Source organism: Amia ocellicauda, chromosome 15 (assembly GCF_036373705.1).
Source record: "Amia ocellicauda isolate fAmiCal2 chromosome 15, fAmiCal2.hap1, whole genome shotgun sequence".
Lineage (NCBI taxonomy): Eukaryota > Metazoa > Chordata > Actinopteri > Amiiformes > Amiidae > Amia > Amia ocellicauda.
The window spans coordinates 21,914,212-21,941,072 of NC_089864.1; the positions used below are offsets into that span (position 1 = coordinate 21,914,212).

The following is a 26,861-nucleotide window of genomic DNA, read 5'->3' on the forward strand; positions in this document are numbered from 1 at the left end:
CCAGCAAAGACACAATGTAATGCCAATAAAGATTTTAAAAAAAATGTTGCCTAGACAATCTATGGAGAACCAGACCGCATCAACAACTCCAAAAAAGATCAAAAAGGCCACTGCACTGTTGTGGCTGTTATACAGGAATTATGTCAGTAATTTGTTTTGAATTCCATTCAAAACAAAATAACAAATAGGCTTCTGACACAAGCCCTGCTTCTACAGGCCTGCTCTCCAATCATAAAATAACTGTGGTCAGTCTGCCTCCAAGTCCTGACTACTTGTACGACACCTGGGTTAAAGTTTGACCTACTGCACCAATGGAAGGAATCTATCTAGTTAATAACAAATGTAGTACTTGCACTTCAATTATATTTAGTCTCTTGAAAACATAACATACCAAGATGAAGAGTCTACAAACAACACTGTCACCTCATATGTTAAGGTAACTACAATGTTTTAGCACAAACACCTGCATTACTTTGTTTCTCAGGTTGCAAATGTCTACACATCGACAAGTAGGACACTTCGGTCCGAGTCATTAGGACTCTGTTAACATCAAAAATAGATTGAAAAATAAATGAGGAAAAAAAAAAAAAAAATTACACATTTAAATGTCTGATAAAGCATAGTATCTTTCACATATAATTTTATTGTGCAAGATCAAAGCATCTTCAAGCCAATAAACACATAATTAGGTCAAATGGAAAGGATAGCATGCTGCTAATTAAAACAAAGCAACATATTCTATATGTACATTCAAGTCTCAAATGGATTGAACCTGCATTACCTTAAGCAACACATATATTCACTATGTACCAACACCTCATACATGTAATACAAATGCAAACCTTATGATTAAATTGCACATACACATGCAACATATGTACTGTATTCAAATTAATTACTCCATAATTACAAAAATACCAATCTGATTTTAGTACACATTTACACAAAATGTTTCTGTGGCACCTATATGAAAAACTTACTGCAGTAAGAATTTCCAGCATTTTACATCATTTAAAAATATCAAGGTTCAGTAGTACACAAATTCATGAGATTTCAAGGAAGTAAGCAATCTGCTATTGGAACCACATGACTTAGGTTCCTGTAAAGCTTTTTACCAACTCGACAGCAATATGTACCTGGCTATAAAAATAACCAGTAAGCATTTCAGTTCACGACAAGTCCCGCTGTGTGGTGGCCTTTCACTGAACGTTGTTCCGTGAGCAGTGAAACAGTCAAGGAACAAAGAACTGGGAAGTTACCGTGACACCCGTTTTTAAAGATACTTTAAAAACAAAGAAGCAAAAGATAACAAAACCCTGTTGTGTGCTAGATTTATTTACCCCTAACCCCTTTATTTTTGCATTGTTCTTAACCAAGTTTGCTGAAAAAAAAAAAAAAAAAAAAAGAGCTTCTATAAAAATCTGAACTATTATAGGACAATATCGCAACATAAAGCATCAGCTGTTTCAACGCTGGACGTCTTTAATGGAATATTGAAGATGCCTACGCAGCTGCCTAGACAGTGGAATGTCTACAATCTAAACTAAAAAAATAAGGAAGCTTTTTGAGTATTTTTTTTTTTTTAAATACACATACTAATAAGTCTAAATTCCCACCTCATAAGCCCTGCATATATCGGCACCATTTCGGCCTCTGTAAGAGGTTACAGGTTATAAGGGAAGAAGAGTGTTAAACTTGGAAGCAATGTGGATTTAAGGCAGCCACAACTCTGAACTGCTTTTCATTTAGATGCCCAATAGGAAGTCTGGTCTTCAGGCGGGAACTTCTCCTCCACTGCTGGAAGTCTGTGCTGCGGACGTCTGTGGCTGTACAGGCAGGGCTTCCAGGTCACACTCTCTCACAAAAATCACTGCGTCACCGCTTACGTTTATAAGGCACTGCGCCTGAGTAATGAAGTAAATAGACACACACACACAAAAATGTTAATAAATCAATGCATATTCAGAATACATATCCAAATACTACTGAAGAAAAAAAAAAGACCAAAACCGCCATGATTATACCTGATTCTTGTTTGGATTTTCCATGAAAACGCACTCCTTCATTATGTAGGAGACCACAGCATTTCCGCCCAGCGCTGCGACGTGAGCTCTGACCATCGCAAACACCTCAGCGATGAACGCATGAAGAAAGCCACTGACACCACCCTCCTGTGTCAATCAAAAGCATACCTTCACTAACATGTGACCAAGAGGAGGATAAGGAAACCAAATGAAAGGAAATGTGACTTCCACACTCAATACAAGACAATGCAAGCAAACTTAGAAAGCACACTCCAGACAAGCTGAATGCCACATGCAAATTCATTACAAAAAACAGCCTTATTTACATAGTCAGTCCCAGATTAATACATTATATACACTTTGCACTACAGTTGCTCACCTCACGTAAAGACGTGGTCTCTCGGATGAAGAACATATTAATGATGCCAAGATATTTGATAATTTTTGCGCCGGGGATGAAAGACAGAGGGGTCATTTTGACCACAGCGACAGTGCAGCCTGTGTTTGATGTCGTGGAGCGAAGACGTGAGTGACCTTCGGACACAGGACTGGCTTTCTCAAGTGACGAGGCTAAAAACAGGTAAGAAATAAACACAAAAGACCAAATATGTAGTAGACTGCAAATCTAGCATGGCATTGGTTAGTTAAAATTATATATATATATATATATATATATATATATATATATATATATATATATATATACATACATACATACATACATACATACATACATACATACATACATACATACATACATACATACATATGTATATACATATACTTATATATAGATGGATAGATAGATAGATTTTCAGTGTAGAATAGCTCTGTGACAGCATTCAGCAATCTTTGAAGCTTCAGCGATGTAACATCAAGCATGGCCTGGCATGAAGGAAAATGTAATCATGCATGCATGCAGTAAATAGAAAAAGACAGACTGAAATAAACTGTTTTGACAGAAACGGACACAGTAGGCAAATTAATGTCCATGGCTTACCAACAATAATCAGAATGAGGAAGAAAACACAAAAGTTGTCTGCTGAAAGAAAGTTCTTGGAGCAAGAGTGTGAAAGATGTTACATTTAATAAAATGTAACGTTCTTTTTTCTTTTCTTTTTTCTTCTAAACAAATGGGTTTTGCCAAATAAATCATTATACCAATATAGCTTATTAATCATTCATGTTAATGGGACATGGCTTTGTAAATCATGAAATCATATTTTATTTACTTCTATTCATCATCTCAAATGGCCTTTATGACAGAATCATGCGAGAAGCATTTGGACACCATTACTCCGTAGCAGAGCCGGAAGAGAGCATTCCTCAGCTTTCACACTCTGAAATCAGCTGTGCTTGATCTGCAATGCCATTTCTGGGCAGCAAAGTCCACCCGTCACCACTGGGGGATCAGAGGTACCGCTCAGATTATCACCATAGTGAGCTAGAAACAATGACCTCCTACTTGTCTTAATTGATCCTCGTCTTATGGTCTGAGCTTTCAGTTTAATGAGCTCTATCCAGGTGCTGCATCTGTCTGCAAAGGAACTGTAATCAACTGAGGTGGCTGAAAACACATAAGACAGAAAAAAAGAAAGAAAGAAAAACAAAAAAAGAAAAATATGGATGACGTCTGTTGCTTCAGTGCTTCTCTGATGAAGCAATTATCTGTCTGAAAAGAAAGAATTAAAGCACCCTCTTCCAATTGCTGAGAATGTGCCCGAGCAATGACAACTCACCTCTCTGAGCACTGGGGACTATGTGCATGCCTGCGTTCTCCTGGAGCCCTAACGAGACAGAGAAGATTCAATTAAAATAAAGTGCGGCCATTAACTAACAGCAGCGCAACAGAAGGCCCACCTGTTTGGCACTGGTTCAAAGACTCTAACACACTGAACACTACAAGTAGTCTATGCATTCTTCTCAGGCATTAGGTTACAATTTGTATTCAGAGGGCGATTTTCATAAATATGACAATGTAGCTCCACCATGTCTAAGGCTTAATAAACAAAGAAACTGAGCTTTCATTGCATCATCATTTTTGTAGTTTAAATCCACTGAAAATATATCAAATAAATAGTTATTTAAGATGAATGAATAAAAAACAGGCTGTGTTCCTGTAGGTGGAAGTGCTCTTACGTACCCTAGTCCTCACAGAGGCATGATACTCTCTTCAACAGACCTTATCCAATTCATTCCCACTGTCTGCTCTGTATGTTCACTGAACTGTAGTATAGCTCTCAGAAACTTTATATAACAGCCCCATTATACAGACAGCATCACATTCATCACAACTGAGCTACCGAACATAGTAAAAACAACTGAGAATATACCAGCCCTACAACTGCAATGAAACAAACATTTAAAATGTTTAAAGTCAGCATGTACATCCCTAACACAATCACATATCTCTTTAAATAAAAACAATGTTGATAACCAGGGCTGGAATTTAAGGAATTTTGGTACTAGTCAACATTTGTGTTTATTGTTAATGTTTCCCCTCAAATAATATCTGATTATATATATATATATATATGAATTTATTTCAGACATTTTCTGCATTTTGGCTTTCTTTTGTCAGCTACCTGGCCCTCTTCATTGCACAAGAATCCAAAATAATCCCAAATCGTACTGGTAGCATTACACTTTTTGTTTTGTTTTCCTTTCTTTGCGGGTGGATTAGATGGGTTCGGGGAAACATGATACATCTTTCACGATTTATATCACGTTAAAAGTTACCTCGGCTCACAAGCTGAAAATCAGCTCTTTGATTTAATTTAAGAACTCGCTCATTGATTTTGCCACCAGATGTGGAAAGCTTGAGGTAGACTTGTGTCACTAAAGTTAGTTCAGCAAACTTTTATGTTTGTTCAGCAGTTTAATATGTCCTATGTAGGAAATAAATCATTTCAGAAAATAAACATGATTTCAGTGTTTTTAAATTGTTAAGATTGAAATTTGCTATTGGTAGTAATTTTGTTTTTGAAATTTACATATATATTACATACATATTTACACTATAATAATTTCCACAATGCACCTAGACACACGAAAGACTAAAGATGTCTTTAATACAGAGATATATTTTCAACTATTTAATAATTGAAAAAACAAGACTTCCTATACCTGCATTTGCCTAATGCCAAAAAATGTGCATTCACAGTACTCTTTATTTCAGATAAAGAGTAGTTTTCTAAAGTTTCCTATACTGGCCAAGCTGGTAAAATAGATAAAGTTAAAAAGTGACACCTTCTGGCAGCACAAAGTAATGCAAATCAAAAATCCAATCATCTTGCAAAGCAGGCAACATTCAGTTCTCTAGAATCAAGATATTGTTCTTATTTGAGTCAAGTTTAGGAAGTAGTTATTTAAATTTATATATATATATATACACACACACACACACACACACACACATTGTTTATCTGTAATGACTGGTTATTTAAAGGTGTTTGACAGGCCTACCTGTGCCTTTGATGGGAGAGAAGGGGTTTCCAGATTGCGAGTCTGAACACAGCTCTAACGGGAACTGCAGCTGTTCCTCGTTCTCCGTGATCACTTGAAGTGGAATAGAAAGCGAAATGCCGTTAACGAGTTAATGAGGTCACATCTGAATCTATTCCTCTCTGCTCTCTCATATCAGGAAGACACTCATCGTTGAATAATCCTTTTTGAAAGCACCATCAAAAAAGCATAACCCTTCAGTCACATTTCAAGGTGCATAAACAAGCACTAGGCAATCACAACAGCACTGGGCCTTGATCTGTCACTATTCTTCTACTCATTTATGTATTTCTTCCGAAGAAGCACACGCACTTCTCTTGTACCTGCAGTCAATGCAAATTTGGATGAGCTCGAACATCCATCTCCTCTTCACACTCAACTCTCATGCATTTTACATTGCGCGTTCCGATCTTTCTTAATAGAGGTTCTGTGTTTAAACGTGGCGTGAATAATAAAGCAACCATCAATGAATACACATGACGTTTGCATGAGCTTATAGGCAGTGGTGGAACTGGGCCGGAACACGCCGGAACCGTAGTGGGAGAGAAAACCTGAACATTTCTTTATTATTAAAAAAAATTTTTTCTGCCATTTCAAGGTGGTGGGTGCACTTCTGGATTTGCTGACTACTATAAGAGAAGGTCACACAGATGCCACTCAGTATTTAAGACCACAGCGTACATTTACATTTTTAATTGTTGATTATTTGATTATATCACACAGTAAGAACCTTTAATGTTGGACTTCTCTCTCTCTCTCTCTCTCTCTCTCTCTCTCTCTCTCTCTCTCATATATATATATATATATATATATATATATATATATATATATATATATATATATATATGAGATACACACACACACACACACACACACACACACACACACAGTGAAGGAAAAAAGTATTTGATCCCCTGCTGATTTTGTACGTTTGCCCACTGACAAATAAATGATCAGTCTATAATTTTAATGGTAGGTGTATTTTAACAGTGAGAGACAGAATAACAAAAAAATCCAGAAAAACGCATTTCAACAAAAATTAATCATTGATTTGCATGTTAATGAGGGACATAAGTATTTGATCCCCTATCAATCAGCAAGATTTCTGGCTCCCAGGTGTCTTTTATACAGGTAACGAGCTGAGATTAGGAGCACTCTCTTAAAGGGACTGCTCCTAATCTCAGCTCGTTACCTGTATAAAAGACACCTGTCCACAGAAGCAATCAATCAATCAGATTCCAAACTCTCCACCATGGCCAAGACCAAAGAGCTGTCCAAGGATGTCAGGGACAAGATTGTAGACCTACACAAGGCTGGAATGGGCTACAAGACCATCGCCAAGCAGCTTGGTGAGAAGGTGACAACAGTTGGTGCGATTATTCGCAAATGGAAGAAACACAAAATAACTGTCAGTCTCCCTCGGTCTGGGGCTCCATGCAAGATCTCACCTCGTGGAGTTTCAATGATCATGAGAACGGTGAGGAATCAGCCCAGAACTACACGGGAGGATCTTGTTAATGATCTCAAGGCAGCTGGGACCATAGTCACCAAGAAAACAATTGGTAACACTACGCCGTGAAGGACTGAAATCCTGCAGCGCCCGCAAGGTCCCCCTGCTCAAGAAAGCACATGTACAGGCCCGTCTGAAGTTTGCCAATGAACATCTGAATGATTCAGAGGAGAACTGGGTGAAAGTGTTGTGGTCAGATGAGACCAAAATCAAGCTCTTTGGCATCAACTCAACTCGCCGTGTTTGGAGGAGGAGGAATGACCCCAAGAACACCATCCCCACCGTCAAACATGGAGGTGGAAACATTATGCTTTGGGGGTGTTTTTCTGCTAAGGGGACAGGACAACTGCACCGCATCAAAGGGACGATGGACGGGGCCATGTACCGTCAAATCTTGGGTGAGAACCTCCTTCCCTCAGCCAGGGCATTGAAAATGGGTTGTGGATGGGTATTCCAGCATGACAATGACCCAAAACACACAGCCAAGGCAACAAAGGAGTGGCTCAAGAAGAAGCACATTAAGGTCCTGGAGTGGCCTAGCCAGTCTCCAGACCTTAATCCCATAGAAAATCTGTGGACGGAGCTGAAGGTTCGAGTTGCCAAACGTCTGCCTCGAAACCTTAATGACTTGGAGAGGATCTGCAAAGAGGAGTGGGACAAAATCCCTCCTGAGATGTGTGCAAACCTGGTGGCCAACTACAAGAAACGTCTGACCTCTGTGATTGCCAACAAGGGTTTTGCCACCAAGTACTAAGTCGAAGGGGTCAAATACTTATTTCCCTCATTAACATGCAAATCAATTTATAACTTTTTTGAAATGCGTTTTTCTGGATTTTTTTGTTATATATATATATATATATACACACATTTAATAGCTTCTTGACTTCTTGAATTCCAACAATGCATATAGGAAAACTGGCAAGGCATTTTAAAAACACCTGCTACCCACATTACATTAAAGCATATACAAATGCTGCCTTCCTGCTTTAGGTAAATCTCAAGGGTTGTTTTCCTTATAGATCATTTTATTATAAACAGATTTATACACATATACATGTCACTGTTTGAATGCTATTTATTGTAATGTTTCTACAATCCTGCCATTGTGTGCAGTTCATTTCTGATATTACTACAAATGATAAAAGGCATTTTCTTATTTTAAGTAGGTTTAATTTAGACCTCGAAAATAACCAGGTCTTTTTCTCCCTATATAAAGTGTCAACCATACATGTCCATATTGTGCATGCTAGTAGGTCATCTAAGGTATCACTCCAAAGAGGGTCTTTTACATAAGCAGGATGGAAAGAATGATTAGAAAAATGTGTTCCACCTAGAAAACTGAAAAATACACTATCTTAACTACCAAGGCAGGTCTAAGATATTAATTTAGGTAAACAAACAAAAAAACCTCAATGAATACAGAACAATCGTCTTTTTAATACCTTTGCAAAAGTCCCAGGCTCATGGAGAGGGAGAGCAGAAATAAAAATGTGAAATTAAACCATGTTCAAATGTGTATCACTATGTTAAAAACAAAATTAAAACTAAAGAAGACATACCTTTCATAAGTGTCTTATCCACGTAAAGTTTCAGATTCTCTTGGGCTTGGTCTTTGTCAAAAGTCATTGCGACTGCAGTGACAGCAACCTGAAAGAAAACCACAGGAAAACTTTGATGTGAGAATTGACAATTTAATCCAATGTTCCTCTACCTCCAGTTCAGTGCTGCAGTCAATAAGCAAAGTAACTATAATTTCTTCACTGGTGTAAGATGAAAAGAAAAAGCTTCCGTTAATTGATTTTAAATCAGTTCAAATTGACAGCTTAAGCTTTTACTTTTTTACTTTTCACAAACTATCAACGTATGTATCAAAACATTGTGAATATTTTATCTTTTTAAATACACCCCTTTGAATTTCACAACTGGTAAATTTAAGGTACTTAACCAATAATCAACGAGCACTTAACACACATAAAGGATGTCCATGGCATGCAAAAAATGAACACAAACACAATCAAGAACAGATCTAGTAAACCTGAATAAGTTCATCCTCCGGTACAGCCACAGCGAAGTTCACATGGCAAAGACAGCAAGGAATCATGGAGCGCAGCTTAAAATACAGACTCTGGAAGGCAAACATACCAGTTTTAATCCCACAGCAGTTTCTGAAGAAACACCTTGTGATGACATGATTACATTCCTTTAGCAGTGTCACTTTTGACTTAACAGGAAAATATGATTTTGGAAATAGGAACTCTCCTCCATTTCTGAGCAAGAGCATCCATTAAATAGTTTAGGTTTTATGACATCTTGCTCAAACGAACAGGTAATGCTACTCAAATTTGATGTAGCTAAGAAAAGCATGGCAACCCAAATAAAAGTGTTCAATGCAAAAGCAGGAAGAATACCTTCAGCAGATTCTCACAGAGATCATTAAAAATCTTGTTGAGTCCTTGATTCGTCAGATTGGTGTTGTTCAGCCTGAATACTCTCACTGAGGTAAACATCTATGAAACAAAGCAAAAAGTTTTAAAGCTGGGAAATGAACTATGATGTTGTTATTATTCTGTTCTTGTAATTTTGAAAGAGATGAGAATGTGTCACCTGTACACCCGATGTCCAGTTGTAAATCCCTGGCATTATCTCTGTGTTGCAACTATAGAATCCTAGGCAGAAGAAATAAACAAGTCAACTAGAGCTCAAAGCAATAACATAAACTCAGATTATGTTATACAAACATAAGAAATACGCCTCAAGGAATGCAAGTCTCAGGAAATATATCTCAAGGAATTTAAAAGTGAGGCAACTGAAGGTACGTATTTTGCTCCCTGCTTCCATACCTGTTGGCAGCGGGGCGTCAGTCAGCAAAGAATGGATATCTTCTACTGCATCAGCATCATCAATCTGCAATGAGAACACTCAGGCATTGTAGCTCCATATAAAACTAGGGTAGCATGTCTTAACTGAAAAAAACAAAGCGGCTTCTGTATGGAAACTTTCTTGTGTTCATATTCATGTAAATAATGTTTTTATCACGATTCAACACTCCAGAATATCAGCATAAAATAAAAATTCACTGCAATGCATTAAAAAAGCCTTTACTACTTCAAGCAGAGCACTTAACTCATCTTCCATTTTCAGTTAAAGAAATGTATTGAAGTGTGATTTGACATTGCAAGTAGCCCTTGTTATTAAAGGCCTTACCTCCAGGACAAAAGCATCCTTCTTGCCATGGGACAAATCCAGTTCTGACACCTCATCAGAACTCTCCGAGTGCGATCTGAAGAGCCGGGAACGCTGGCGTGGTTCTGGTATGGGCGACCCAATCATTTCGTCAATGCTTTCCTGAATTCACAAGCATGGGGAAACTCGTGGTTATGAACCAAGTTGTTTTATGCTCACACACTGAAAACATATTTTTTTCACACCTTAGGTACAAAATGGTTAGCTGTAAATTATTATCAGTAGATAACAGTAAAAATACAGTGGTAACAGATGTACATTGGTGCATGCTTCAAATAGAGTCATTTCAACCTAAAGGTTGTAAAGAAAAACTTGGGGTGGGCCATGAATATTTAACAGAAGGCAGAACGCATTCCTGGTGAGCTCCTGGCGAGTGTGTCAGTGGGATCCTGGCCAAATCACCTGACTGTCTTGTGGGTTAGGAGCACTGAGCCACAAACGAGGGTGAACTACCAGAACACTAATTGAAAACAAGCTGTATTGTGGTTTTAATGTCTCAGTCTTTTAAATGCCCAAGTTTGGTACAGTACAATCAGTTACATTCTTATTCGTTTCTCCTCGCTGACATCCTTCTCCAGGAAAGTTTTGTGGTGTCGATTCAGGAAGGAATTTCCTCATTGCAAAGACATTACATTTGAGGTTTTGCACTATATACCACGCCATTATATTTCTAACTACAGAAGTGCCAGCATTATATATTAAAAATAGGAATAACTTTCCCAGCATTGCAGATATTTACGTTTTATATTCTTAGTCACTTGTTATTCTATCTACATGTAGGAAATGTTTCTCACATATTGTTCACTTCATAATTAACAGTATACACAATCTCCCACTGACACTGCCATGATAGATACTTCCAAAGAGGTTTGTATGGGTTACATTCCTTAACAAATGCCTTGAGGATTTGAAAAATACTATAACTTTTCCAACTCTACTTTGTTGAAGGAAAGCTGGGTGTCTTCTAAACCTATTAAGTTTTTATTTAAACATGATATAAATTAAATGTTACTTACTGACTACACGCATATCTTATCTTAATGTTTAAATCATTTTTTAGAAAGCAATCACATTCAGAATCCCAGAGGTGGTTGTCAAGAGATTTAAAATAATTGAATAAACCAATCAAATCTTAACCATTTTGCATATATTCTGTTAGTACCTTATAAACATTGGAAAGTGTGTCAGTGTGTTAAAAATATGTTTTTAGATACATTTGTGTGCATGTAATTTTCCACACCAAATATGGAAAAGGTCAAGAAAAATATTAGTCAAGTAAGTAGTCAGTGTTCCATAATTATGGTAAAGGCTTGTCTTACCAAGATTTATTAAAACAAAAAACGTTTGTGAGTGGTTTGTGACATGCTTCACTGTGCCACAATCCCAAAACGAGCATGCTTAACATCGTTGCCACAAAGTATGTACCGTATTAGTGCCTTTGAATGCAGACACTTCTGGATCCATGGTAAACAATTTCTTTATGAGTTAAAAAAAAAAAAAAAAAAGGTTTAATTAGACCTACATATTATTAAAAAATACAAGTATAAATATTTCAGCAATTCACAGAGGCTGCTTTTAAAGGCTTTTAATTTGTCATGGTAGCTGCCAGCAGACAGTGAGAGAGCAGAACTGATTGTGAAGGTCGTTGTGCAAGTACACAGCCATATAATTGCCTGAAATTATTACAACAGGGAAACATAAAACGTTCCCGTTAAACCAGGCAAAGGCAAAGTATGAGGATTTATTTCATCCAAACAATTAGCTACATTACCTGAAACTTTTAAGATATTGATTTTTCATTCAAGGAATTTGATAGTGGTTATGATCCTTCCAGTAACAAAACCTTGCACTTGCCGTTCATTCAGTTCTAACTGAGGTCATTATAACGAGAATGCATAACGCCTTCTTACTTACCGGGGGGATTATCTCATACAGCTCCTTGTTTTTGGCGATGGTCTCGTTGATCTTCTTTTGCATGTTTGATATATGCTGCTCATAAGAAATGTCACTTGGCGTTTTCCCTGCGATCTGAATCCCCCCAGGAGTGGGCAGAGCCGTCAAATACACCCCTGTGGCAGACTACAGGTCACCAAGAAAAAGAACAAGAGAAATGCGTTAAAATGTCTGATTTGTATACAAATATATTTAACAGCCTTCAAATGTTCAAATTTGCACCTCCCAAAACATTTTAAAAAGTCAATGCTGATAACATGCAATATGACTCAGTCCATTCATGCAGGGTGGACTTGCATTTCAAACCCATCTTCAGGGATCCACGTTGCTTGTAGTAATGGGGTTTTACCTTCATCCAAAAAAAAATCACAGGAAAAACACATCAGACAGTGAAACACTCACAGCTAGCCCGACCAGCATGTTCTCCCCAACACTGATCTGGATCCTGAGCCCAAAGAGTGCGTTCATGCCCCGAAGTTTGAGCTTGTTCATCAGCTGCGTGTGGAGCTCATACTCCATGAAGGGAAGCAAGTTACTGATGGCGGTGGCATTTGCCTCCCCCTGAGCCTTCTTCTTCAGACGACATAACCTGAGAGAGCAACAAGAACATATAAAGCCTTAATGCAGCAAATTGATCTGAATGCACCCTCTAAGCAACACCTTTAATTTGCCATTATTCTTTGCATGTTTTTGTTTTCTAAGAAATAAGCAAATACCTCAAAACAAGTTCACACAGAGGATGTAAGTTTACTAATGAAGAAGAGCTTGACAGACTGAAAGAATAAGAGCGAGGCAACTACCTGGCCTGAATGAGACACCCCTTTCCAGTGACTGCAGCCTCTAGTGGCAGGTCCATTGTGGTGAAGAGCACATCGGGGACCTTCTGCCTCCGACAGTTGAAGCAGTACGTGAGATGTGCGGGGAATGGCATGTTCAGCTCGTCATAGGGAATATGGCAAAATCCACAGCTGGGAGGGGAGGGCTCCTCCAATCTGCAAAGACAAAGACCACAACGCCATTACACTGTTGAACTGGTTAGCAATTTACCAATGACTGTATATAAATCACAAGTTACTTTAATATCACTGATATATTCATTGTAATCTCTAACTACACCGGTTAATTCATATAACCACGGCAACAACAATATAAAAACATTAAAAATGTAATTGATTTTAATGAATTTAGCTAAGAATTAGCTAAATAAAAATGCTTTACAAATGGGGAAGAATAGTTACAGCACTTATGTTTCTTTCCTGCCCCGCTATGAATCACATCAAATTATTTTTGACATGTCAATTAGAGAATTAGTTTGGGACTCTAAGGAGTACGTTTGTAACACAATTAAAAACACAAAGGATTCATCAGTATTATTTGGTTAGTAATGAGAGCCATCTTGGAATAGATTCTAAAAATGAATAGAACAAGACATGGCGCACATACCAAAGAATATTAGTAGAGTTAAGGATTCGGTCCCGTGTCCTGAATTGTAGCTCTGTAACCTACCCTAACATGGAAGAACTATCCTTGCTCTGAAGGAAAATATCAAACTCTCCCTTCTCTGACCCTGTGGAAAAGAAGGTAGGCTGCCTTGACAACCTGTGTTCACTGCAGCTGTCCAAGCAGCCATCTTGGAGGAACTTGGGATTAAGAACTGCTGCTGTGCCAGATGCAGAAAGGATGCAAACTTCTTCACTGCAGGAGAAAAAGATAAATACAAATAGGGGAAATAAACAAATTCATTCATCTTTACTACAAAACCTTTTTATATGTAGAATGACCAAAACACATGACTCCTAGGCAGGCAACAGAATTAATAATTTCACAGAGTGCCTTGATACTAGACACGCTAGTGTCTGTTATCAGTATCATAGTATATAAAGGGGATGTGTCTTACAACCTCGGTCTGATGCTAAAAAACGCTTGAGCTCCTTACATACCAGATGCTTGTTGTTTCGCTGTAACCAACCACAGCGTGACATCCCAGAGCTTTGGCATGAGATTTGATCTCTTGTCTGATCTCTTCCCACCAGGCGTCACGAGTTTCAGGTTCATCTGGAAGATAAAGGTAAAGCTGACTTTTAACACTCTCACTTACTTTTACTTCTTGCATGAAACACACAGGCCTGGCTTAATATTCCTCAGAGGAAAGTGTTTGTAGTGATCAGCTATATTATGGCAAATTCATTTATACATTATTATGCAAAATAAACAGTTTTTTTTATTTTTATGTTTTTATTCATGATATATAATCCCCATTGATGCAATTCAATGGCATTGCAACATCAACTTTGCTGATCATTTTAACTTCATATCATGAAGCTATGCACGTTAGAAACAATCTCAAGAGAGAGGAACTGAATGTGATGTCATTAAGTATTTGCACTTAATGAGAAACAATCAATGTCTCAGGTCCTTCTATGTAAATTTAGTTTTAAGTACATTATATTTTTGAATTAAAAAAAAAAAAAAAAAAAAAAAAAGGAAATACAGTGTAATGAAAATTATACAAACTGCAAAAAATAAAATCAATAAATAAAGATCTTTGCATAATATATCCATGACAGCAGACTTTTCTTACAGGACAGCCACACAGTTTCACAGGGATGTTTTATCAGGACCTTGGCTGTGGGGTAAGGGCCATATTCATTGATCACTTAGATTCTCATCAAGAGATGAAAATCTCTAGAGAATGGAGAGGGATTGCAATCAAGAAAACTTACTTGTGTGCTCCCCACACATTTTGGATAACAACCCAGATACAGTTTATGGTTTGAATAAAAACAGTAAGAATTGCAAAGTAGTACAGAAAATTGTCTATCATTTTGATGAGCAAATATCGAATCAAACTCAATCCAATACTTTCCTCGGTACCCAGCAGTCAAATAAACAATATGGCAGCTTTATTCAGTATTCTAATTTGGATATCTGCTGCTTTACACAAACTGTAAATCCATTTGCAGCACAACAGCATATAAAGCTACCATTTATCTACACATATATAGAATTAGGGATGCACCGATATGGGCCGATACTGTGCTCATGTACTCGTACTCGTAGAAATTTTCCGATACCACTCACCGATACCACTTCATGGCGGAGCGCGTCTTTTCGTCACGCACTTCCTCAGCAATATGCATGTTCAGTTACAAATTACACACGGTCTGTCTCTTGATTTAGATTAGGGAATATTCCTTAATGTCTAAATGATCTTGTTGCAAACCCAAGTCTCTGGATCAATGCCTTGATCAGTCAGCTGTTTGATCATGTGCTAAGTTTTGTATTAGTGTAGGGCACTGTAGATTTGAAAAGCACGTTTTCTGCATTGATACACAGCTGTAAGACGGAGCCATTTCAAAGCACTTTCGTTTTATGCAATTTTTCTAACTGGTTATTTATGTTTATATTGTATGTACAACATGTACAACAACAACAAAAAACTTTAATTGAGTGACCACAAACTACAAATATTCACCTGGTGTCCTGCACATTATGTATTCATGCTGGTTCATATGTAAGCTTACAGCTGATCATACCGAGATTATTCTATTCATCAAAAATTCTATTTCAGTCGTTCTGTTACAGCAGGCTTTGTGGTGCAGTACTGCTATTCAGTGAGTTACACATTTAATTGATATGTGGAGACAGTGCCAGTGTCAGAATGGATGTCAGAAAAAGCCTCCTGTTATACATTTTATTTAATACTCAGATATTATTTATATTTTATTTTGTATCAACCAGAGTGCATCTGACAAATAAAAACTTTCTTCAAATGCATTGCACTTTGATGGTAATTGTAATTTTTATGGGATACTGCCTTATTAAGTACTTGGTATCAGTACTCGGTATTGGCAAGTACCCAAATGTAAATACTCGTATTTGTACTCGGTCTCGGTGGTATCGATGCATCCCAATATAGAATATATTTATTCTACAGGTAACATGCTTTTTTGGTAGTTGTTTTTTTAGCATACATTAAAATTAGATACAGCTGTAGCCCAGAAGAAAGTATGAAGCAGATTTCATGTGGATACAGTAATAACATTCAGGTTCTCATTGTTTCACATGGTCTTCAATCTATATTTCAAAGAAGTGCAGTGCAAATTCAACCAAGTTTTTGTCCATTAGCAGATTTGTAATGATTTGAAGAATCTCGTAGACATTGAAACAGACCAATAATAATAAACACTCATTATGCCTGCATCTGGATCTGAGGTAACTTGTGCCTTGGTTCAAGTTACCATCACTATATGAATACGGCCCTTGGGATGCAGGAATGCACATGCCCATTTTATACAAATATATATATTATTCCTGGCAGTTTTCTTCAAGATGCTCTTTGGGAAGGCATTAAGCTTTAAGTGCAAGAGGAATGCCCAAAGCAGAGTCAGCAAACAGTAGCCAGAAATGGTGGGTTATCTTGGCGCATGCTTGAGTCACGTGACAGAACAGACTGAAAAGTATGGCAGCTCACTGAAATGGTTAAAGAAGTTATGATCCTAAATCTGAAAAATTAAAAATAAATTTTAAAATAATAATACAATAAAAGAAAATAAAGAGCTTTTACATGCACTTCTACATTTAATATCTCCATAGCCTGGTGTCAATATTGACCAGAAAGTTGACAGTTTGTTAAATCACCACATTGTATGAAATTAGGGAAGGTTACAAAATACTAGCAGAGTAACTTGATGAGACTGATAAGTTTCTGCATGGTCTGTTGTGATGCTAAATTAATATAATTAGGCTGGTCTTGTTTATTATGGTTTGCTAGTATCATCTGAATTGTATATATTGTTTAAATTACGTGGCATCCTTCAATCACAGGACATTTGAACAAACTCAAATGTTGTCTATATTCTTTTCAAATCACAGCATAGCTTCAGTACTATATGCTATAGGACAATGTTCATTGATCAATACTATTTTTGGCTTGGAGATTTCAGCAAGTTATTATTATGCATTTATTTAAAATATGAAATTACAGAATTAAAAGAAAAACAATATTATAAGGTATGCACTTCATATGACATATGAAATGTAATTTTAATGTTACATTTTGTAACTTTTTAAGAACATGTCAAGACAAAAGAAATTTAAGAATTATTATACATAATAATATAAATTTCAGAGATATGGAGGTCAATGCATGGTTTCTTCAAGTTGAGATTCAAAACTGTATTATTACTATAGAAACTGTAACTAAAAACTCAAGTTTGAAAAAATGTGCCACTTCAAGTCTAACTAATATTTCAGTGCATATTATAACTGTTTTGACTGACAATGTACGATTAATTAATCCCATCTATAATATGGAAATATTATGGCATTTAAGATATGAAAAAATGCATCTAAGCAAAATACTATGAAATGAACAAGTGAATAAGAAAAGAAGCAAATGTATTCACAGAATTTGTCCCCAAAATTAAGTATCAAACACCCTAATCAACCAAACCCATAGCTCTACTGCAATTGTGCATCTACACACACATATACAGTATATATCTAATATACACACACACATATATATATACAGTGAGGGAAAAAAGTATTTGATCCCCTGCTGATTTTGTACGTTTGCCCACTGACAAAGAAATGATCAGTCTATAATTTTAATGGTAGGTGTATTTTAACAGTGAGAGACAGAATAACAACAAAAAAATCCAGAAAAACGCATTTCAAAAAAGTTATAAATTGATTTGCATGTTAATGAGGGAAATAAGTATTTGACCCCTTCGACTTAGTACTTGGTGGCAAAACCCTTGTTGGCAATCACAGAGGTCAGACGTTTCTTGTAGTTGGCCACCAGGTTTGCACACATCTCAGGAGGGATTTTGTCCCACTCCTCTTTGCAGATCCTCTTAAAGTCATTAAGGTTTCGAGGCTGACTTTTAGCAACTCGAACCTTCAGCTCCCTCCACAGATTTTCTATGGGATTAAGGTCTGGAGACTGGCTAGGCCACTCCAGGACCTTAATGTGCTTCTTCTTGAGCCACTCCTTTGTTGCCTTGGCTGTGTGTTTTGGGTCATTGTCATGCTGGAATACCCATCCACGACCCATTTTCAATGCCCTGGCTGAGGGAAGGAGGTTCTCACCCAAGATTTGACGGTACATGGCCCCGTCCATCGTCCCTTTGATGCGGTGCAGTTGTCCTGTCCCCTTAGCAGAAAAACACCCCCAAAGCATAATGTTTCCACCTCCATGTTTGACGGTGGGGATGGTGTTCTTGGGGTCATTCCTCCTCCTCCAAACACGGCGAGTTGAGTTGATGCCAAAGAGCTTGATTTTGGTCTCATCTGAGCACAACACTTTCACCCAGTTCTCCTCTGAATCATTCAGATGTTCATTGGCAAACTTCAGACGGGCCTGTACATGTGCTTTCTTGAGCAGGGGGACCTTGCAGGCGCTGCAGGATTTCAGTCCTTCACGGCATAGTGTGTTACCAATTGTTATCTTGGTGACTATGGTCCCAGCTGCCTTGAGATCATTAACAAGATCCTCCCGTGTAGTTCTGGGCTGATTCCTCACCGTTCTCATGATCATTGAAACTCCACGAGGTGAGATCTTGCATGGAGCCCCAGACCGAGGGAGACTGACAGTGATTTTGTGTTTCTTCCATTTGCGAATAATCGCACCAACTGTTGTCACCTTCTCACCAAGCTGCTTGGCGATGGTCTTGTAGCCCAATCCAGCCTTGTGTAGGTCTACAATCTTGTCCCTGACATCCTTGGACAGCTCTTTGGTCTTGGCCATGGTGGAGAGTTTGGAATCTGATTGATTGATTGCTTCTGTGGACAGGTGTCTTTTATACAGGTAACGAGCTGAGATTAGGAGCACTCCCTTTAAGAGAGTGCTCCTAATCTCAGCTCGTTACCTGTATAAAAGACACCTGGGAGCCAGAAATCCTGCTGATTGATAGGGGATCAAATACTTATTTCCCTCATTAACATGCAAATCAATTTATAACTTTTTTGAAATGCGTTTTTCTGGATTTTTTTGGTTGTTATTCTGTCTCACTGTTAAAATACACCTACCATTAAAATTATAGACTGATCATTTCTTTGTCAGTGGGCAAACGTACAAAATCAGCAGGGGATCAAATACTTTTTTCCCCTCACTGTATGTATGTATATATATATATATATATATTGTGTATGACAGCTTTGCTGTAAAGAGAACTACTAAATTATTTCCAAAGGAAAGAATTATATTATAACTACTTAATATTCAGTTTCAATAAGTAAAACATTATACAATAGTAGTTCGGGAAATGTCATGCGTTTCCTATGTGACGAATCCTCGAAACACATGCTGCATAAACAGAAAACCTGTTATTGCATTAAAGAAAATAAAGAAGATAAAATATGCTTCATGTAGGCAAAGAAATTTAAATATCTTGTTTCTTTTAACTTATAAAGATTGAGAATGTTAGGCATGAATTATTCTGATATGTACCCAATGATTTCCTGATGACTTTATTCATGTTCAGTGATTGGCAGCAGACATTTCATTAATATTAATTTCTAGCTTTGATTTTTTTTAAAACACTAGCCTATATTGCTCGAGTTATTCTGAAATCTGTATTAATTCTGTGTAAGCATGTTCTTGAAGGATTTCTTCCAGAAAAACAAACAAACAAATATGTGACTGACTTAATAATCTTAAAGGTGTTCTAAAATTGAATCAATGTTTGTACAATGGGATGAAGAACCAATATTACATTTGGCAAAACATGTGAAAAATCACTCTGGGAAAATAAACTGATCATTAAATCAGAGGAACACGATTATATTACTACTAATATATAATATAATACTAAGAAAGCTAATGAAATAAAATAAGAAAATTAAGCAATATATCTATATACAGCCTACCATAGTTATTAAATGTAATACAAAAAGGTTTTCTACTGGCCTAAACTATTCACAGAATTTAAAATACACAAAGTATTAAAGTAAAATGAAATATAAAGAAGAAAAAGGGGAATCATTAAAAAGAATTACATTTCAGTTTTGTTTTTTTAATACACTACAATCAGACTTACTTTAAAAGGTTTTGTATTAATGTGGTTTTGCTTTTCTAATTAATCATACGGACACTTGTTTATCTGAAAAATAAATGGGTACTATCTGTAGGAGTTGTGCTCTTAGGGGAATTAGCCTCCTTTTTACACTGTCAAGTGGAACACAAATCCTAACTGAGCTCTTTGGGATTAGTCCATCCATTGCACAGCCCTCCTGCCCAAGCAGAAAAAAATCTCATACAGGACGCCAATCCAAGAAGGCTAGACTCAAAACAAGCTGAGATGTCGATCTCATTATTTCAATTAGGCTGAAATATACTTGAATCATAAGCTGTATGAGGTTAGCTGGTGAAGTTATAACGTTCATGTGTTTACAGTTTGCAGCTGACAACTAGGAAGATTATTTATTTTTCGGCTGTAACAACTAGCCTAAGAGGGTAAACTTTTTCCACCCTATCAAAGCAGTCTGATGAGATCTGTGTAGGTATCTGGGTTGATGCCTACAGACAGTGTAGTATTATTATCAGTATTTATTTATTTTTTCTCAGAAACATAATGATGCCCATCACCAATTAAATGTCAATAGAAAGTCATAGTTCAGCATTTCTCAATTTTAAAGATACTAACTTCACTGAGCTGCCATAATTTCTGTCAGTATGTGCAATACTGAAGAAGTAGTAAAATACCTGCAGTGAAACTATTCCAGTCTAGCAGTTTGTAAGATCTTGTGTTACCCATAATTCCGACAAAGGCTGAGTTCAAAACAGCAAATTAGTAGATCAGTTAAAGGAGCAGAAAAAGAGAAAAGAAAAGAAAACTTCAAACGAGACAAACAAGAGCACAACACTGGACAACAACACTCCACAGCAACTGGAAAGACACAGACAACAGAGTTAATCAGAGGTGTATTACGAAGGCAGAGAAAGGAGCATGCTGTAGCAGTCTAATCACTAGCCTGTAGTGCACTGTGGCTTTGTGGTCAAGTAGCAGCAGATCTATGGACAGAATGAGCTACTGTTGCACAGTATTATAGTTTAAATGTAAGTTAATAAATTATTTACTGAACCCAACACTCAGCACTATTAAGTTGTTAGGCAGTGCTTTGAGAAGTTTTATCTTCAAAGGAAAAGCAGTGCATGCATTTCTTAAGAGGCTAAGCCTATGTGCTCACCATAATGTGGGTCTTTTAAGGTACATAAATAATACGAAACGTAGTCACTAGGCAACCTCAAGAGACTTATAAAAGCCAGAAAAGAAATGCCACTCAGACTATTTCATTTTTTTATAATACTGGATTAGGGGGAGATTCAGGTTACATTTCCAAAACACTTGCATTATTTTAATGTACAGGTTGAATTAAACCATTCGGTTAGGGGGGAAAGTGTGCTCTAGGCTTAATCAACTTCAATCAACTTAGTGAGTTTGTATAGTTTATATATCATTCTACAAGCATTTCACTTTTTTCTAAACAATTCAGACAAAAATGGAAACTAGTTGTGTTGCACATTGCTTTGGGTGTATCACTTCAGCTGTATGTAAATGTGCCTCTTTCCATTGTTTACAAATTAAGAAGCCAAATGATGCCAGCCTGCGTTTGTACAGAGCGGTGTGTCCTTCAGACTGTCTGTCTGAAGGTACTGGCATTCGCATCGAGTTTAGAAAATGGCGTCCTAGCAGCTGCGAGTGAAGTCAGACACAAAGCAGCCTTGAGGACACACCCCTCTTGAGGAATACAAGCGGACATGTTGCTTTGGAGAAAAAAATAAGCACAGCAATACAATCAACTTGAATTCAGTAAAGTAAATGCTTGATTTCAGGACACATCCACTCGAACCGACACTGTCTAGAAAATGTAAATCTCATTCTGCCATGCACTGCACACCCCAGTGCTAACATAGTAGTGTCTTAGAAAAGCAAATCAGCACAGAACATAATGCAGTGGTGCAAAGATAGCATGAAACTCCCCCTTCAAAGTTATGCATCTCTAGCTTTCAGACAATTCATATTAAAATGCATGTCCTAACAATTAAAGGTTAAAGGGAAATTCAAGGAAGGAGATCTTATTGTACCTTTAAAAAAGCAAAGCAAACAAAAAAAAACACCCATGTGTAAATCATTACATCTACAATACAAAGTCTACATGGCTGCAGGCATTATAACGTATGAAAATAATGTACTAAAAAAGACCTACCAGGATTGTGGATACGATCCAGAAGCTTGACTGACCGTGCACTGACGACACCACCAACATGGACAAGAAATCCCATCGGGAAACACGTCAACGTGAAAAATGGGAATTCCTTGAGGAAATACAGAGGTAAGGTTTAAGAATAATGGGAGATATATGATGGAATTCTAATTAAAACTTTTTGCATTTTGTATTTTTTAAATTACATCTTAAACTAACACACTGTACCCTTAAACTACCCATATAATGCTTTACTATATTATCACCTGAAGATAAACCATGCAAAATTCAAACATACTACATCATTTTAACTAAAATGCAATTTCTTTCAAATTCAAGGTCAAAGAAGTAGACAGAAAAGAGGTAAGTAAGTGAAAATATAGTTCCCCATGCAGTTACCTTCAGACAAAAGAAATGAATCCAAAATTAAAACCTAGTGTAACTATATATCTTAGGATATAACTGTGATAGGTATATTGTACTTAACAGAGACCTAGCATTAGCTATACATTCTGCCAATTAAAAACCCAAGACTTGATGGGCATTTATTGATTTAACAAAAGCCTAATTAACTCTAAAAAAACATTTTTTCTTCAGTAATCTATGTGATACAAAAAAGGCAGTGATCAAAATTATTTAATTGTGATATATTAGATTAAGGGGGGGAAGTAGCAGGTGTGAAAAAAAAAAATTGGGATGAACTTCTGCGTCGATTCTTTACCAACAACAGCGCCATAATAGAGCGAACTGCTTTCTAAAACAGACTGATATTCAGAAGGGACTAAACTAAATTAACCCAACTCCCCTTTCTGTTGAGTCAATCCAGGCTCCAACAAATAAAAACTAAAATGTCATACCAATCCAAAGTTACTTACTCTCAAAGTTAAATCCCTCATTTCTTAAACTGCTTTCCACTGGTTTACAAATACTCTTCATATTAAACAAAGGTAATAAACAATATAATAACCTCTTCTTAAATTGACAGTCAACTTACACATCAGGAATGAATTATTTTTGACTAGTCAGAGGCTTGGATGTAAATACAAATGTACCAGTGAAGGCAAATGTATTCTTCGGTTAAGATAAAGGGATATTCCGGTCTAGTACTTTTTTGATTAGAAAGGAATTGCTTCCTTTAATTTGTTATGGGTGTTTTACAGCAAGATATTCAAAAAAGGACATAAATAACTGTACTTTAAGCATTGTGCAGTAACGATCAACTAACCAGGCAGAGAAAACACAGGAGAAAGGTTTAGAGAGCGCAAACTACTATGAACCAGCAGAGAGAATAATGTTGAATTATTGAACATCCTGTATGAGGTAGCATGAACAACTGAAATGCCTGTTTGTGCAAGGCAAACAATTCACAAGATAGGTGCCAATTTTACAATGGCAATGCTGTTACAAGAAATAAATATATCAGTATGTAATGCATAATCAAATCAACAGGTTTTACCCTATGCTCGAGTGCCGACTGCGTTTGTTGTCTCAGGAGTGTTTTTAGAGGTCCTCCTTCCTTGCCCACGCTACCACCACTGCCCATTCCTACCAGGACAAAGATGCCAAGCAATATGAAGTTTCCATTCACTTTTAACACTGGGAGAGATTGAGTCAGATGAGAATAAAATAATACAATTTGGAATTGAACAGAAAAACTATACAGTGAAAATGAAGCCCTGATTCAAAACTGTTTCCTATCACTTTCAAAATAATATTATCTTCAGTGGTTTAGTGTGAATTCACATGCAATATAGAATAAAAAGTAAAAATAAAGTTAAAAAAAATAGTATTTAAAAATAGGATTGCTTAACACAAAGAAATTAAACTTCACAATTCAGAAAGAGTTCCGCATTGTTTACAACGATGTGAAATTCCAATTCAGTACTGTGGATTAATGAGACACTACAGTCAGAGTAAGTCCTTGTACAAGTATTATGAATGAATCTTACTCTTTCCAAACAATTACATAAACTTAGATTTGTGAAGCATCACTTTGATTAAGAGGTATAAACATATCTAAGGGGAATCCATATTAAACAGTTTTCCAACTCGTAGTCTATTCCATAAAATACAGAGATCACAGACAGACAAGAATCCATCAAAATGTTTAATGTGAAATTATATCATTAAAAGAAAGAAAAATAAAATCAACAAAACACAAGACACCTTATGATACCTTGAGCATTATTAAAAGTTCATGAACGTGGAGATGGACGCTCACTGATGTGATGCAATGGCTCAGAAGTGATATTTCACTAATACTGTTCAAAATTACTGATTCAACACACACAAGTGCAGGTGGCTACGTGCAGGGGTTGTTCTAAAAGTGTCAGGAGTCTGCTTACATACAATTAAAAAATGTAAAGATGAGGGTTAAAAATGAGAATTAGAAAACATTTATAAAATTAAAAAAACAATTTAATAAAAGAGCAAGTCGTCATATTTTTCCTCAGGTAGAGAGCAGATCAGGTGACAGTTCAGTCTAGTAACTTTGGGTGCATTCAGATATTTCAGTTTCCTTTGAGAGCAACATTTTAAGGTTGTTTTACAGTAAGATATTCGATAAAGGATATAAATTGCTGTCCTTAAAGCATCGCTCCCATAGTATGTGACAAAAGCTAGTATGCAAAGACCCAACACTGAAAGGGCTGAGAATAGCAACACTGTCACCTTCATCTGTTTCATAAGAAGCTCAATGGACAGTTATTAACTATAAGCAGCTTGTCCACTGTTCATGTTTGTTCTACAACTACAAACTAATTATATGGCAATTTAGATTAACATAAGTGAAACCTACCATACTATGACATCATACTGAGAATATCTCATGCAGTAATGCCATAGCACCTTTGGGAAGTGATTATAAACTTGCACACCAACCAGCCACGGTCTTACAAGATCATTTAACGAAGACACTCAAGTACTTTTAGAGGTTTTAGACAATCAATCTTATAAATTATCTATGAACTCCAAACATTAGTTATGATCTTTAACCCAAATCATCAAAAAAAATAAAATAAAGAGAGAAATAAATTACTATAAAACCAAGTGCAGTCTGGAGGAGGACAGGGAGGTGGAGGGGCAGGGGAGGGGTGTTTGTAAAGCTACATCACTTATAAATCAATCGGTCCTACCAGAGGCCGCCAGAAGCAACTCCTCACTGAAAGAGACCGTTTTTCTCAGCGAAACTGGGTTTGCATGGCCAGACTGTGGAGGAGTATAACTGTGGGCAGTCCCAGACCCCAGGGGGAGTTGAATAGTGTTTGTATGAGGTGGGGAATCAGAAGAGAGAGTAGGGGAACTAGGACACAGGAAAATCCTAGGCCCCAGGGGGAAAAATGCTGCAGGAGGAAAAGTGGTAGAGAAGAGAGATGAAGAGACACAAGATCATGTGTATGACAGACAAACTGGAAGGAGAGCACGACCACGGATCTCTATGGGAAAATGGTAAAAGAAAATTACAGGCATTTACATAAAAATGAAAGGCTGAAGCAAAACAGGTAGAATGGATACATTCAAAAGCATGCATGATCAAATAAAGAACGGGCACAGCACAGCGTAATCAAATCCCAGCATTTCCCAGTTACAGGGGGTAAATCATGCCTGGGTTTACCCCAGCAAGCTTCAAGCTGTTCAACCATCCTGCACGTTGGACAGAAGAATACAGTGGATAGAAGGGAGTCTGTTACAGATAATATTTTACTCTCAAGCTCCCTTAAAAGATTGTATTCTTTTACAATTGAAATTATATTTTAGAACAGGATACTGTAAAAAGTATGTATTAATAACAATGTACTCAGGATGTGGTTACTTAATAAGAAGTTGAGTTCTCCATGGGATTGTCAGCAATTGTCAAAGCCTTACTTTAAAGACTTACTTTTACATAATAATCAGGTTTGACATTGAAACATTTTGATCAACAATCATGTGTGTGAAGATTATCATTAATCCCATGGTATCATTCTTCCAGGCTATAAAAAAAAAACGTTCTTTTAACAAAAAAAAGTGTATTATACTTTTTTTGTTTCACTGATACTCATGCCATGCAAAAAACAAACAAAACCTAAAAAAACTGATAGAAAGTAGATCTCCTAAAATAAAAGCATTTAGATCCTACTAAATGTATGCAATGTCTTGTGGAATTGTGTCTCAATTAACGTGATTCCTCCAATCCTTTTAAAGAACTGGAGTTCACACACTGTCTACACAACCTGAACACCAATCTGCAATTTATTTTTGGTTAAGGAGCAGAATAGAATATTTATATATTTATATTATATAAAGCATTATCCCTTTTGCATAATTATTATGCACAAAATATAAAATTGTCAGTTCAGTAATAAAAAGGATTCTAAGAATACAATATGGAGTCCTAGAACTAGAAGTACTATAAATAAATAGCTCAAGATGCAATA

General features: G+C 36.7%; 1 protein-coding gene across 10 annotated transcripts in view; it reads right to left on the minus strand.

Moving 5' to 3' along the window:
• Positions 1–623: 623 nt before the first annotated feature.
• The window catches only part of c2cd5 (C2 calcium dependent domain containing 5), a 33,819-nt gene continuing 7,581 nt past the window's right edge, over positions 624–26,861 (minus strand). For 2 of the 10 annotated variants that reach the window (XM_066723957.1, XM_066723956.1), the window contains exons 9-28: positions 23,903–23,991; positions 22,450–22,558; positions 14,175–14,289; positions 13,741–13,929; positions 13,035–13,226; positions 12,637–12,823; positions 12,196–12,360; positions 11,707–11,757; positions 10,243–10,383; positions 9,879–9,942; positions 9,643–9,704; positions 9,447–9,545; positions 9,074–9,163; positions 8,598–8,685; positions 5,490–5,582; positions 3,764–3,811; positions 3,490–3,591; positions 2,404–2,594; positions 2,025–2,171; positions 624–1,904 (exon numbers count right to left, since the gene is read on the minus strand). In XM_066723957.1, the coding sequence (XP_066580054.1) occupies positions 1,773–1,904; positions 2,025–2,171; positions 2,404–2,594; positions 3,490–3,591; positions 3,764–3,811; positions 5,490–5,582; positions 8,598–8,685; positions 9,074–9,163; positions 9,447–9,545; positions 9,643–9,704; positions 9,879–9,942; positions 10,243–10,383; positions 11,707–11,757; positions 12,196–12,360; positions 12,637–12,823; positions 13,035–13,226; positions 13,741–13,929; positions 14,175–14,289; positions 22,450–22,558; positions 23,903–23,991 (2,354 nt within the window). In that variant the 3' untranslated portion in view covers positions 624–1,772. Of the gene's footprint in view, positions 1,905–2,024; positions 2,172–2,403; positions 2,595–3,489; positions 3,592–3,763; positions 3,812–5,489; positions 5,583–8,597; positions 8,686–9,073; positions 9,164–9,446; positions 9,546–9,642; positions 9,705–9,878; positions 9,943–10,242; positions 10,384–11,706; positions 11,758–12,195; positions 12,361–12,636; positions 12,824–13,034; positions 13,227–13,740; positions 13,930–14,174; positions 14,290–22,449; positions 22,559–23,902; positions 23,992–25,580; positions 25,788–26,861 lie in introns of all 10 variants that reach the window. The other 8 variants (XM_066723959.1, XM_066723958.1, XM_066723953.1 and 5 more) reach the window with 7 other exon arrangements.